The 15,932-nt window shown below is 35.7% G+C and overlaps 2 protein-coding genes across 2 annotated transcripts; one reads left to right on the top strand and one right to left on the bottom strand.

Annotated features, from left to right (window-relative positions):
* The first annotated feature begins 463 nt into the window (after nucleotides 1-463).
* On the top strand, nucleotides 464-4,194 carry LOC109242735 (probable LRR receptor-like serine/threonine-protein kinase At4g36180). The gene has a single exon (XM_019409587.1). It carries the CDS (start codon nucleotides 596-598, stop codon nucleotides 4,028-4,030), a length of 3,435 nt encoding a protein of 1,144 aa, XP_019265132.1. The 5' UTR covers nucleotides 464-595; the 3' UTR covers nucleotides 4,031-4,194.
* A 5,431-nt stretch (nucleotides 4,195-9,625) lies between these two features.
* Nucleotides 9,626-13,237, bottom strand: LOC109242734 (V-type proton ATPase subunit c2). The gene is made up of 3 exons (XM_019409586.1): nucleotides 13,055-13,237; nucleotides 12,667-12,952; nucleotides 9,626-10,055 (listed from the first exon to the last, which is right to left on the bottom strand). Exons 1-3 carry the CDS (start codon nucleotides 13,131-13,133, stop codon nucleotides 9,923-9,925), a joined length of 498 nt encoding a protein of 165 aa, XP_019265131.1. The 5' UTR covers nucleotides 13,134-13,237; the 3' UTR covers nucleotides 9,626-9,922.
* Nucleotides 13,238-15,932: the final 2,695 nt, after the last annotated feature.

Below are 15,932 nucleotides of genomic sequence, written 5' to 3'. Positions count from 1 at the left end.
TTTTTTTAGTCAATGGTCTATCAAAAATTATTTGTCTACCTTATAACAGGCTCAAGAGCGAAGCTACATAGTCAATTGACCAACTTTTATTGAAAAAATATACGATATATATAAGTGAAATATAAAATTTTAGAGATATATGTAACATATATGAAACATACTTTATCGAAGAATTATTTTTAATTCTTTAAAGTTAGAACACCCTTGATAAAAAATTTGGCTTCGTCCCACTCGTGAAATTATAAAAATAAAAATGTTATTGTTGTTTTTGATTATGAATCTTATTCATGGTAGGTAAATATAAATCATCTCAATTCTCATCAATTTCCTACTGGTGCTAATAAAAACAACTTTCCTGGGAAGAAGGAAAAGGTAGAAACGGACCAACAGAAAAGAAAAAAGAAATATAAAATAAAAAAATAAAATTACCAATAGGCACCCACAAAGCCACAGTGCACAGCGTAACACATGGCGTTAGTCTTGTCAGTATTGCTTCTTCTTCTCTTTGTTCTGAAACAACAATATTTACGCTCCTCTCTTCCCCACTGCCAAAACATACTCCATTAGCAGCAGCAGCCACCTTCATTCTTCTCTCATGTCAACGGCTACTTTTCTTCTCTCTCCGCCGTTAATGGTGGCAGCAGCATTTACATTTACATTGCTTTGTGTTAGCCATTTTTCCATGGCGTTAGCCGATAATGTAACGGAAACGGAAATGGCAGCGTTAATGTCATTCAAAAGGAATTTAGAAGACCCACTTGGTGCATTAGACGGTTGGGATATTTCAACGCCGTTAGCGCCATGTGATTGGCGTGGTATTCTTTGTGACGGAGGTAGAGTTCGTGAACTCCGCTTACCTGGACTACAACTCAGTGGCCGGTTAACTGACCAGCTTGCTAACTTACGCCAGTTGCGTAGGTTAAGTCTTCACTCTAACAATCTTAATAGCTCTATCCCACGCTCTTTAGCTCAATGTGCTTTGCTACGCGCCGTTTACTTACATTACAACTCTTTCTCCGGCGAACTTCCGCCGGCGATTTCTAACCTCACTAATCTTCAAGTCTTAAACCTAGCTCACAATTTTCTCTCCGGCCATATCTCCGGTAATGTCCCTGCGAGTCTCCGGTTCCTCGACCTTTCTTCTAATCTCTTCTCCGGCGGCATTCCAGCTAACTTCTCCGCCGGTTCTCAGCTCGAACTCTTAAATTTGTCGTTTAACCGGTTCTCCGGTGAGATACCGGCGAGTATTGGAGCTTTACAGAAGTTAGAGTATCTCTGGCTTGATTCTAATCAACTCTACGGGACTATACCTTCAGCAATAGCCAACGTATCCTCATTAATACACTTGAGCACTGGTGATAATAATCTGCAGGGATTAATCCCCGCTACAATCGGTTCACTTTCGAGTTTACAAGTAATTTCGCTGTCGCGAAATCAGCTATCTGGGGTGGTCCCTGCTTCATTTTTCTGTAATGGGTCATCAGTCAATGCTCCTCATGCTATTAGGATCATTGAGTTGGATTTTAATGCACTCACGGGTTTAACTAAACCTGCAAACGCAACGTGTTTAAGTGCTTTAGAGGTCTTGAGTCTTCACGGGAATCACATTAATGGTGTTTTTCCTGACTGGTTGATGAGTTTTTTGTCATTGAAGGTTCTTGATTTGTCTGGGAATGCAGTTACTGGAACTTTGCCTAATACTATAGGGAATCTGAAGTCTCTTGAGGAGCTTAGATTGGCTAACAATACCTTAACTGGTGAAGTTCCTGAGAGTATAATGAATCTTGCTTCATTGGGGGTACTTGACCTTGGTGGGAATAGGTTTTCTGGTTTGATTCCACAGTTCTTGGGTAATTTAACTAGTTTGAGGATGTTATCTGTTAGTAGGAATAATTTCTCTGGGCTGATTCCAGCCAGTTTGGGGAGTCTTTATCAGCTTGAGTTTTTGGATTTAAGCATGAATAAGTTGAATGGTAGTTTGTCTCAAAACCTTGTGCTGCTTAGCAATTTGACTACTTTGAATTTGTCTAGTAACAGGTTTTCTGGTGAAATTCCTAGGGAAATTGGTAGCATGCATGGGTTAGAGGTTTTAAATGTGAGTAATTGTGGGTTTTCAGGGAACATTCCGGGTAGTATTGGGAGTTTGTTGAGGCTGACAACTCTTGATATGAGCAAGCAAAACATATCTGGTGAATTGCCCTTTGAGATTTTTGGGTTGCCAAGTCTAAGAGTTGTTGCATTACAAGAGAACATGTTAACTGGAGATGTTCTTGAGGGTTTTAGCAGTTTATCTGGTTTGGAATATTTGAATCTGTCATCTAATGCCTTTTCTGGGCAGATTCCTAAGACATATGGGTTCCTTACATCCTTGGAAGTGCTTTCTATGTCGAATAGTGGTATTAATGGCTCGATTCCAGCTGAATTGGGCAACTGTTCTGGCCTTCGAGTGCTTGAGCTTCGAAGGAACCATTTAAAAGGTCAAATTCCGGAGGATTTCTCACGTTTATCTCGTCTAACAAAGCTTGATTTGGGTGAGAATGGTTTAAGGGGGGAAATCCCCGAAAACATTTCTAATTGCTTGTCTTTGGATATTCTCTTGTTGGATTCGAACCACATCTCAGGCCACATACCAGAGTCATTGTCAAGATTATCAAACTTGGAAATGCTGGATCTTTCTTCAAATAATTTGAATGGATCAATTCCTTCAAATCTGTCTCTAATTTCCAGCCTGAAATACTTAAATGTTTCCCATAATCATCTTGAGGGTGAGATTCCAGAGGCGTTGGGTTCTCGGTTCAAGGATCCTTCTTTATTTGCTGCCAATAAAGATTTGTGTGGAAAGCCATTGACAGAGTGCAATAAAGGCAAGAGGAGAAGAAAGAAGTTGATTTTGTTTGTTGTATTGGCTGCAGTAGGGGCTTTTCTAGTGGCCGTATGTTGCTGTGGGTACATCTATGGCCTTATACTTTGGCACAAGAGGTCAAGAGGAGGTGCATCTGAAGGGAAGAAGCGAAGCCCAGGCCGTGCAAGCTCAGGAGGAGAAGGGGGTCGTGGAAGTGGGGAGAATGGTGGTCCAAAGCTTGTTATGTTCAACAACAAGATCACTTATGCAGAGACCTTAGAAGCAACAAGGCAATTTGATGAGGAAAATGTGTTGAGCCGTGGAAAATATGGCCTGGTATTCAAAGCCACTTACGCAGATGGAATGGTCTTGGCTGTCCGTCGCCTTCCTGATGCGTCAATTGAAGTGAACACATTCCGCAAAGAAGCTGAATCCCTTGGCAAGGTGAAACATAGGAATCTGACTGTCGTCCGTGGATATTACGCAGGACCGCCACCTGATGTCCGGCTTGTTGTATACGATTACATGCCTAATGGAAATCTTGCCACACTTTTACAAGAAGCATCTCATCAGGATGGCCATGTCCTCAATTGGCCAATGCGCCACCTGATCGCTCTTGGCATTGCTCGTGGCTTAGCTTACCTTCATTCAGTTACAGTGGTTCATGGGGATGTAAAGCCACAAAATGTATTGTTTGATGCTGATTTTGAAGCCCATCTTTCTGATTTTGGTTTAGATAAACTAAGCCTAGTAGCAACACCAGTAGAGGCTTCAACATCATCCACCCCAGTCGGAACTCTAGGCTACATAGCACCTGAAGTAACATTAACTGGAATACCTACAAAAGAAGCTGATGTATACAGTTACGGAATCGTACTGTTAGAGATACTAACAGGAAGGAAACCAGTAATGTTCAACGGGGACGAGGACATTGTCAAGTGGGTAAAGAGACAACTACAAAGAGGTCAAATTTCAGAATTGCTCGAGCCGGGGTTGCTTGAATTGGACCCTGAATCATCAGAATGGGAAGAGTTTTTGTTAGGAGTTAAAGTTGGTTTGCTTTGCACAATGCCTGATCCTTTAGAAAGACCATCAATGACTGATGTTGTATTCATGCTTGAAGGTTGCAGAGTTGGTCCTGATATTCCTTCTTCAGCTGATCCTACAACTCTTCCTTCACCAATGTGATGAAAATTCAAATTCTTTTTTCCCACTAAAGGAAACTTCAAGATCCAATGAATCAAATTCAAGAAAATTTCCTTCATTTGCTTAGTTCAATGTTCATGTATCTCTTCAATTGTCATTCATTGTCATTAAGTTTGTTTCTTTTAAGAAAAACAAAAGTTTGTACATTGTTTATTCTAGAGTGATTAATTATTCATGTGCATGTATTAATTAAACTTCAGTTCCTCAGAGGGTTTTGCAATTGTTTGACCCTTTTGTGTTTACAAATAAAAACCTCAACAGATTATACTTAAGCAGGAGCAAATGTATAATTCATTAGGCACATTGTTCTGTTGAAATTGATAATAAAATGTGTGAATCATATCAAAAGATAATGGATAATGTTATTGACCAACGTAATTAAAATCTTAGTGAGTAACTTTTGTGAGAGCGTTTAGCACGAAAATATAATAATCTTCTTAATTGAATTTTTATAAATATCACCAACCATTAGTAGTCGGTGGAGCTGCAATATTAGCTACGATTTCAAATGAATTAGTATTTGTATTAGAAAATCCATTAAAACATATAATTATTTAATTGCGAATGCAGTAACTAAAACGAGCTACGATTAAGCAAGTTCAGAACCCATAAAGTTCAAATCATGGCTCCACCTCTATCAATAATCCTAAGGTTTGTCTAAGGTCATGTTGTTTTATCTCTTTCAAACTTGCTCGACTTTTATTTTTATTTTACACCAAATTATTAGTGCGTCCATGAGCCGAGGGTCTTCGAAAACAGCCTCTCTACCTCCACGAGGTAGGGGTAAGGTCTGTGTATACACTATCCTTCCCAAACCTCACTCGTGGGATTATACATGGTATGTTGTTACTCCCTCCGTTCCACAATAAATGACCAATTTGATTTTTTATTTTGGTCCAAAATAAGTGTCCATTTATATAATCAAGAAAAAATTCAATTTGTTTTTCCAAAATTACCCTTATGTACGTATTCCTAAAAAGTCATTTACTCCTTTCATTTGAGAAGAGAAGTAAGTGCTACTATAATTATGGAGTAACATTTAATGAAGGGTAGTTAGTCACACTAACTATTTTCATCTAAAATTTAGTATTTTTTTTAATGAGTGTGCCCAAAACAAATTGGTTACTTGTTATGGATCGGAGAGAGTATTGTTGTTTGTTGTACCAAATTATTAGTGCAATATTTAAGAAGAAAAAATAATTAATTGTACTCCTAATTATGTAGTGTACTTTTTAGATAGTATTACGGATTTGGGGGAATATGGTAGGACCAATAATGAATTCCCGCCAAAAGAGAGAGGGATTTAATGAATAGAAATTAGAGAGAGAATAAAGTACAAGTGGGCAAATATTGAAAGAGGGAAAATAAGAAAGTAGCCGTTAATGTGACAGTGAAAACTGAAACCAGTCGTCTTTTATTTTTATGGGAAAAGGAAATTTTGTAGGAGTGGGGTCACAGAGTCCCAGGCGTTACGATCCGTGTATTTGTCGTTATTATTTTGGGGAGTAATACTATTATTACTTTATTTATTTGGTGAGTAATGCGAAATAAGCTACGGCTTTGACCAGTTATGTGGTCCTCTATCCCGTCTTATTGTGATACTTCCGTCGGTTCACAATAAGTGTTTAATTTACTTTTGGTATGCTCATTAAAAAAATATTAAATTCTATACAAAAATATCTACTATGACTAAATTACTCTTAATTAAATATTTAATGTGAGGAGTAAGAAAACTTTTTAGGGATATGTACATAGTGGTTATTTTGTAAAAACAAATTGAATTCTTTTTAGATTACATAACTGGACACTTATTTTGAACCAAAATAAAAAAGTAAATTGGACACTTATTGTGAACCGGTGGGAGTAAATTTATTTTAGATATATTAGTACTTGTTTTTAAACCGATTGGGTTACTATTATATACTACTCCCTCCGTTCACTTTTACTTGGCATATATATTAAAAATAGATTTGCATTTTCACTTGTCACTTTACGCATGTCAAGATAAGACAAAAAAAAATTCTTGTTATACCCAAAGTATTTATTACTCATTTCAAATTATTTTCTCAAATTTAGTAAAATATGCATCAATCAATATGGGTATTATGGTAAACTATGCACTTCATTTATTATTTCTTAAAGGGTATAAAAAGTCAAAACGTGTCAAGTAAAAGTAAACGGAGATACTAATATTGACGCAACTCTTTCTTTTAAAACTCCCTTAGATTCATTTTTGTATGACGCAATGATTGAGTACAAAACATAAGAGAGAAAAAAAGACTTTTTATACGTATTAAAAGTACTCTTAGAACTTTAAATCTTAAAATATATTATAATATTTCTATAGTTATAAGAGTATGTCATTACAAATAACGTTATAGAATTCTTAGATATAAGGTGTGTCATTCTTCTTCGAAAAGATTAAAAAAGAATCATATAAAATAAAACAAAAGAATGACTATTATTGTTCGAAGGATTAAATAATTGTCTTACTCGTAACAATCTTTTAGATAATTGAATTTGCAATAAAATGTTATTCGTGGTATTTTGTAATATTTCTAATATGACACTTTTGTTTTAAGAAGATAAAATTACATTTCAATCGTATTTTTCATTTTAATCATCTTGTTTTAATTATATAAGCAATTCTTATTTATCATTCCATTTTCTTGAAAAGACAAGCTTATCCAGAATCTTGTCTAGTCTCACCTCAACTGTGCCCTGCTCATGCCGACTAAAATTACAGGCTCAATATCGATCTCTAGTGTAGTATAATAAGAAATCATCTTTCTCTTATTACTGTATTTACTAATACATGGATAAGATTAGATTAAAATAAAATAAAAAAATACACTTAACACAAGCAATCAATGTATAGCAATTTCTACCAATAACAATTGTCACATTACTTTTCACTACATAAATAATCTATACTGTATTTATTTCTGGCCTTTTAGATTCCCCACTCATTTCCCTCTCTACAATACTTCTACAAAAGGGACAACGGTAAATGAAATAGAAGCAGAAATATAAATAGAAAAATACGACAACAACAACAAATTCAGTGAATTCTTACAAGTGAGATGTGGGGAGGGTTATGTATACGCAACAGAGGGAGACCTACACTATAGGTAAGGGGTCATGGGCACTCGAAAACTTCGGAAAAACTCCAAATATACTTGCAAATCTCTTTAAAAAATAGTCAGATATTAGCATAAACCCCCGTACCAATCTATATGAACAGTAATAAATTTATATTGAATGTCATAATATCGCCGCAACCTCCAAATTCTGGGTCCGCCTCTGGTACGCAAACGTTATCCTTATCCTAGGAGCGCATAGAATCTATTTCCGATAGACCCTAGAATATGGATAGAAAAATGCTGAACCAAAACCGAGTCTTGTGAATTTCTGACTCCGCGTAAATTATTACTGTCATCAGAACAGAGGCTAGAGCAGCAGTAAGTACTTTGACTGAGGTGATGGGTCTCTGTCAAATATATTTATATCGCTGTAATATTTAACCTATGGTGAATCTTTATTGCGTAGTGTATTTAAATTCTGATTCACTACTTTTGAAAAAAGCTACCCTTCTTTGTCCTTTTGAGTTAGATTCTTTACCCAAGTCGACAAGATATTCAGATTGTTACCTAGACTAACCATCTACGTACGTTATTTTTACTGCTTTTGTAATTACCAACTTTTAATATTAAAAGTTACATTAAATTTTTAAGAAAATGATCGCGTAGAAGCAGCTAACGGTCAAAATGGCATACTGGAATTATGCGTTTGGAGGATTGCGTACTTGTGATTTGTGAAAAGTGTCCAGATACATATATATAAATAAGAAATACAATCTGAGTTTACAGCAAACCAGTAATAAATATATAACATAAATTTTTTAGTATTATTAAACTTTCAATACTTAACTATGATAAATTGGATGTGATTTGCTCGTGATATTAAATTAAAATCTAAAAAGTTAAATCTCTTAAAGTTTACTCATATACCATGTGAATACAGTGGCATCACGTACCATTGTAAAACATGAAAAGAAACAAATTTCAAATATTAGAATTTAAAAAATAACAATGATTCATGTTCAAGGAAAGGAAAATGGAAAAAAGAAATCTAATTCTTTTGTTAACTAAACAAACTTGAAGAGTTGAAGTAAACACAGACTAAACTAGGATTTTAAATTTATGGATTCAAAATTTTAGAACAACGATTTCAAGTACTAATGACTTAGTTTTGAATCTAGTATTTGCATATGTATCAAAAATTTCTCAACACAAATACACTATTTGAATAAATATTACATTCTTGTAACGGTGTAGCTCGAGTTCTCCGTCCACCCTGGAAGTAAATACTACATTAGTGTAACGGTGTAACTTTTTTATTTTTTAAAATGACTCTATGATACTATATCTACTAGTATATCATACACAATGCACGCTAATGAAACTAACAGCAATGTCCCTCTCTTTTAGACAGATTTTTACAAATACAGATTGAGCAGTCTACAAGCATATTGATGAAAATATATTATTATATGGGTCTAGTTTACAAATACAGATTGAGCAGTCTACAAGATTGAGAAATCGTACTTAACTCTTTATGGCCCTTTACTCATCTGTTCTGAGATGATGCAGTTATTAGTTGTTTTATAAGCTTCCTCGTAATAGAACTACTATCTATTCCATTTTATATGATACTAACATTTCTTTTTTTAAGTCTTGGTTGGGGTTTGTTTACAATTTTACTATTTTAATTCAATAATAAGTAAGCCTCTGGCCGTCGTTGAAACTGTTTGACTCAATGATAACTAACATGGGTAGAAACAAGTCCAACCGCAACACGTATGTGGTTGCCAATTTTCTTTTATATTTTCCAACAGAATTTTTCTTTTTCCAAATTTAGTTTCTTTCTATTCTCTGCAGATAGCGTATAGGGAAGTATTCCAGTAATGAAGCATTAAAGTCACAGGAGGTTACTGAAACTCAAATGTCTATTATTACAATTTGAGTTTACCTTCCATTTCTTCTCCATTTTTCAAGTTTCTGAATCTTTCTTTATTTTTGCAAGACACTTTAGCCGGACCGCCCGCTTACTCGCGGAAGTTTTGAGTTCAACTCTCAACAAGAGCATTATATTTGGATCCGATCATACCAGCACGAACGCACCGGATCAGAACTCCGAAGTTAAGCGTGATTGGGCAAGAATAGTACTAGGATGGGTGACCCCATGGGAAGTCCTCGTGTTACATCCCTTTTTTCCAAACTCCACTTGTGGGATTCCACTGGGTTGTTGTACTTTAGCCAAGACCGTCCTAGTTGGATGAATTAAAGATCTCTAGGTTCATAGATTTCAACTCATCATCGTTCAACACAATTCTAGAGAATGAGCTGCAATAAATGTAATACATTCACCTTTTGGACGCCTAAAATTAAGATGCAAATGAATGCTCTTTATGTTACCTGAGTTATTCAGACTGCAGCAGAGTAAACTACCACCCCAAACTTACATGAAGCATGCAGCAAGGATGGAAATGAAAATTCTAGAGATAGAGAAGGCAAGGACCAGAAACAATTACAAATGCTTTAAATTAAAGTTGAGATCAAATAATACATGCAACATTTTACAAAAAATCCATTGTTGTCACTGAAAAATGGAGCATCAGAAAAACTGATATCTTTATTGAGAGATCTAATCTACAGCTGATCTGCACGTAACCAATTCTTCTAGCCACGCAAACAAATACATAATCTTGGAGCCCAAAACAAAACAAAATGTGATTTAACAGCCAAACTCACTCGTCCAACGAGGAAGCACACAAAGATACTACACAAATATGGAACAAGAGAGGATCTTTCTCTACTCTGCTCTAGATTGACCAGCGCGAGAAGAGAGGATGATGCCGACAATAAGGCCGTAAAGAGCCAAGGCTTCAGCGAAAATAAGAATCAGAATCATCCCAACGAAAAGCTTTGGCTGCTGTGCATTAGCTCTGCAAATAACAAAAGGGAAGCAACCAGCAATTAATTGGTTTCTCTCTCACCTCAAGTCCAAGGGAAGCTCCATCCACAGTGAAGGATAAACGAAGTCAGCAGTACCATTGAACGCTACATAAGAAAGGGTAACATACTACAAAAAGAGGCATAATTATAATGCAGTGAGGTCATGATTTTCAACCCTACACTAGTCAACCAACAAAACCCACACCATGACTACAACATGAGACTGCAACATTTTAAATACCAACTCAGTAAAGCCACCAAGGCCTAGAAGTCTGATAACTTAGCAACACTAGAGCCCCCTTTTTATGAAAACAAAAAGAGAAGTACAATCTTTAAAGGTGAACCCAAGCATGCAGAATTAGCTATAGCCGAGGTTCTAACCACCCTTCTCCAATGTCCTCCCTTTGCACCGTACCCATTTACAACAATCATCCATGTCCATTCCCGTAATTAATCCCACATCTGCCACCGGAGTAATGTTATCTAATCAAGCCATGTAGAACAGTATATATCTTAAACAGAACAACAATAGATGAACTTCAATCCTTCCAGGGTCTATATATTCACAAAAGGTTATCTACTACTTTTATCACCAAAAAAAAAAAAAAAAACACGGTCAATCACATGCAAATTAAGATCAAGCAATTTTCAATGAGGCCTAAGTTGTAAAGGAGAGAGAAACAAACCACAAACATTGTTATTCTCCCATCTCTCAGTAGTGCCGGCAATTTTTACCCAAATATGCTCAACCCGCCCAACCCGGCTGCAGTAAACCCGTATTCAACCCGCCCATTTAATATTTGGATAATATGGGCTCAACCCATATTCAACCCGTAATAAAATGGGTAAATAAGGGTTTTATATGGGTTGAATACGGGTGATCAAGAGCAACAAAAAACCATCCACCTGCTACGCTCCTTTTGGATGTTGCCTGATTCTATGAAACTGATCGTAACTGAGCCATTTGAATTGACAACTCCAATATCTCAAGCGACTTTTTATTATTGCCTTAATTAGATATATTATTTCTTCAGCTTACATTACACTAGAGTTTCTTCTGTTGGAGCCAAATAGCAAATACACAAAATTAATGGTGGATACTCACTTAATGCCCAATATTATTAAGTGTAGTAGAATATGTAATTACGCTTTGTTGCACAACAGAAAAGATTATGAAAAATCTGAAAATTGGATTCAATATTGAGTGATTTTTTAAAACATTACTCATAATTCTATTTGTATATCATTACCACAGTATACTACTATATTACTTTTATGTTGAAGCCAAAAGAGATTATTTTAAAATGTAATGATTGTACCTTTCTAAATGCCTTTGCTTATTTGTTTAATATCTCTTTCTCTTACGCTACCCATTAACGAAAACGAAAGTTTAACTCTAAATGGATAGTTGATAATGCTTGTCACGAAGTTAAACAACATTTCGACTATGAATAAATTGCACTTGGACATGAGATATTTTAATCGTGAAAGCTGACATTATTTTCTAACCTATAAAATATGGGTTAGCCCATTTTTAACCCGTCCGTTTATGACCCAACCCGTATTTGACCCGCATGAAATATGGGCGGGTTGGGTTGTAACCCGTTTTTGCTCCACCCATTTTAAACCCGCCCTTTTGCCACTCGTGTCTCTCAGCCAAATACACAATTCACCATTACTCATTAAAGACAATCACAAAAATCCCTAAAAAAGAGGAAACTTTATTTTGATAACATAAGGTAATTTGAAGAAAAAAGAGAGAGGAGACTTTCAATACAGTACAACTAGAAACAAATAGAAGCTTAGCTAATAAGAATAGGCAGATCATTATAACTGACATTCCAAAAAGTAACCAAATAACACAGAATTGAGTAAAGATCTGAATCTGTGCGTACGCAGAAATTTTTGTAAGCGGTGTCGAAATTATAAAAGAATTGAAATATAACTTTGATTATCATACCTTTAGACAAGAAATAACCTTAGTCTATTGATTTTGTTGAGTCTTAAGTTACAAAAGGTCCCGAGTATTTTTGCAAAAGAAAAATGTGCTATTTGAGGTTTGAACTTTTGACCTCTTAAAGAAAAAACAAGCACATTACCAACACACCAAGACACAATTTATGTCAAGTGGTGTCATTTTTTCCTACTTGTCTGTTTCCGTACAGTATAAATACATATATTCAGTAAAAGTTTCCGACGAAGCGGTGTCACGCGCGTGACACCGCTTTGGTAAGCGTAAATCCGCCCCTGTACACGGTGGTTCTGGGACAGCTTGCGCATACGTTGACTATTCTACCGGGTACCTGGTACCTCCCACTAGCATAGATACCTGGTAATTCTGCCTACCCAGGCTTAGGCAGCAGCCAGCATGTTCATAAGATTTATTCTAGTAGCAGCATCGAATTTTACACAATCAACCAACCAACTACGCAATATCAAACTAGTTTGGATCCGCTAAATGAATCATTTACATATCTTTATGAATCTTCTATATCCAATTCCTCATTATCTATATTTCATTCCAATCATAAAATTTGAATTTTAACATAACACGACGATTAAACATGATAGCTCAAAATTAGCAGACGAACGAAAAAATACCTAACACCAGCATCGCCAACGATTCCAATAGCCATACCAGCAGAAAGGCCAGCGAGACCACAAGCAAGTCCAGATGAAAGGTGAGCATATCCATCAAATAAATAATACGACTTTGTTTTCGGGTTAATCCCAGTACTAATAATCACAGCTATAATTAACCCATAAATACCCAAAACTCCAGCCATAACAACTGGCACAATTGACTTCATCACCAATTCCGGCCTCATTACTCCCATCGATGCTACCCCTACCCCACTTTTCGCTGTTCCATAAGCTGCTCCCATACCTAAATAACAACAAAAAATAGAATTAGAATTAGAATTAGAATTAAGCAAATTAAACACTAGATCTATTGGAAAATTGAAATTGGAGGCGAAGAGTACTGTACAGGAGAAAACTAAGGCAGCTGCAGCGCCGAGGAACCCGAAGAACGGTGCCGTTTCATCGCCGCTAAAAGTCGATGCCATTTTTTTCTTCGAATTGGAATTGAAGCGATTCGCGATCTGAGAGGAAAAAAAAAAGTTTATTGATCGGAATCTGAGAATGTCTGGTCCTTACTTTACGATTGATCTTAATATTGGTCTGAAAAAGAATCGTAGTATTTTCGATGGTCAACTATCGGGTCTGGAGGATTGGGCCTTAGGCCCGTACTACTCTTTTGGCCCAAGACTATTCTAGGAAGACTTGTGGGGCAAGTGTGCACGGATAGCCATTCTCAAAGATACTATTTAAAGATTAGTCAATACTTATTTATCCTGAAATTTTTAACTAAAAATCTGAATCTCAAGAATCCAGGATACTTTTGTCCCGAGAAGTCAAAAAAATAAAATTCAAAGTGCATTGACTAATTCCTAAATAGCAAACCCTTTAGAGTGGCTGCTACCAGACTTGTCCAATTATTTCCTAAGCCCATCCTAGGTAAAAAACCGGCATATGTGTTTCCAGCAAAACAAATGAATAATCCTATTTTTAGGGAAGTTACCCATTATTGCTCTGTCAAAATATTTACAGTCCCCAGCCAATTAGATATTTTATACACCAAAAAATATACATATGTTATACGTTTGCTAATTTTCTTTTTTTTTTTTTGGGCGAGCGGCTATATAAGTTAATTTCTCTATATTATCTTTACTTTAAATTTTTATTCTTCAGTATAAAAATCTTGGTTAGTTTGGAACACTGAGTGCAATTTTTAATTATCACTCTCCTCTGTCAAATTTTTTAGCTTTCTATTTTCTCTTTTGCTATTATAATGAACTAATTATTATTAAATGAGTTTAAATTTCATTTATCGATAGAGTAAAACAAATTTATATGGTCATGTCACTTAATAAAAAAAATCGTCAAGTGCTTATAACAGACATGAGTTATTGAACTAGAGAAAAGATTGAGCAACCAGCTGCAGGTGACTAGATTACTGCAGATGATTTCCACTTGCCCCAACTTTTCCTTTTTAAGCGCTGCAAATGATTTTCACGTCTCAAACATCTAACTTTAGATGTTGGTTCAAATGGCATCACCACTGCTCTTTTTTTCCCCTGCTCTTCAGGCTGCATCGAATACCAATAAAATAATGTCCTAAGGCATTTAATTGAGTTGAAATACCACTACTGTTCCATTAAGATCATTTGTTTCTTTTCATGCTTGGCTTGGACTTTGGAGTCATTAACCTTTGTAACATCTAAATTTAGAAAGCTTAGATACTTTGATTTTATAAACTTCAGTAATCACGCTACTTATAGCCTTATATGATCAAACAATAGCGTGCAATCTGATTCAAGGAGGAAGAACAAATTGAAATCCAAGAGAACATACAGAAAACATCCCTCTACATTCAGGATGCTATGGAGCTAACCTAACTTGAAAACAAAACCACTGGTGAAAGAACCAAAATTAAAAAACTGAAGTTATCGGAAGAATTTAAAGAGAAATCTGAATATCGAAGTAAAACTATTTACAAAAAGAAATCTCGCCTCAACTTCAGTAACCACGTTTAAACCTCAACAGAAGCGATTTCTTCCTCTGCTCTGATCTTCAACATCGATACCCATTATCACATGGTTAGTGCATGCTGTCAAAATAAGATAAAATTTCTATAGTGCATCAATGCATCAAGAATAAACAGACATCACAGATGCAAAAAAATCTCAGGGAGGAAGGGAGATAATACCATATAACCAGTAGAGTCTACTGAAACAATATTAGTATGAAATTTCTTCTCATCGATTATCTTGTAACAAAAATCTTAACTAGCAATTATGTGCTTGTGATCATCAACAACAGTTAGAGAAAGGAACTAGGAAATCAATTTGCCAGAATATCTTATGTGCACTTCTCAGTTAATTGAGTAAGACAACAAATATAGGAGGCAAAGTTATGAACTGCAGTGTTCCCTTGGGCAAAAATAAGCATGAGTACACAACCATACATCGGACATATACAGGAGTATTTGAGAAACAAGCTACCACATGCCCAGAAAATTATGGAAAAGCTTTAATGATTAGACTTTCACACTAGTACAAGAAAAATCTGACTTTGAACTAAATTATGGAAGCAGAAATAGCTACCTTTGCAATTAACAGATAGAACAGCAAAATAAAAGACCATAAAGTCCACTACAATTGGCCAGTAAATGATGGAAGTGGAAAGAGTTACCTCTGCAAATAACAGATAGATTGGCCAACTAAAAGACCATATAGTCCACTACAATTTGCAGTAACGCGTATAATGAACAATGACCATTGGCCTCACATGAACATCCAAAGACTTGATACCAAGTAATCTCAAAAGGGGGCCTTGGACATTTGGAAAAAGATTGGATGCTAGCAAGCCAATTATGAACCTCTTCATCCGTCTCAATGATAGAACAATCAACAGCATTCTGCAGTGAACAGCGTAGAGCTGACATTTTCATCTTTATTTACGGCCAGTATTTCATTCCAAGATGTTCAATATGATAAGTGATATGCTTCTGCGAAAGTGTATATGATCAAATTCACCAACCCAATCCGAGGATATACTTCTTTGCCTGATGGATAGGCAATCTCCTCGAAATCTTACAGAGAGACAGAGAGTGACACAATAGGAGGAGAAATAAACACAATTTCTAATTGATAATACCAAAAATGTAGAAGGCCCTCAAAAATAATAGATCTGGAACGTATAATGATCCCAATGAACCCAAAGACTCGAAGAAATAATAATTTTAATAATAATAATAATAAATAAATAAAAAACAACAGATAAGGACTGGAAAAGCCAAGTCC

This window comes from Nicotiana attenuata, unplaced genomic scaffold (genome assembly GCF_001879085.1).
Source record: "Nicotiana attenuata strain UT unplaced genomic scaffold, NIATTr2, whole genome shotgun sequence".
Lineage (NCBI taxonomy): Eukaryota > Viridiplantae > Streptophyta > Magnoliopsida > Solanales > Solanaceae > Nicotiana > Nicotiana attenuata.
This window is presented reverse-complemented; position numbering and strand designations above follow the sequence as displayed.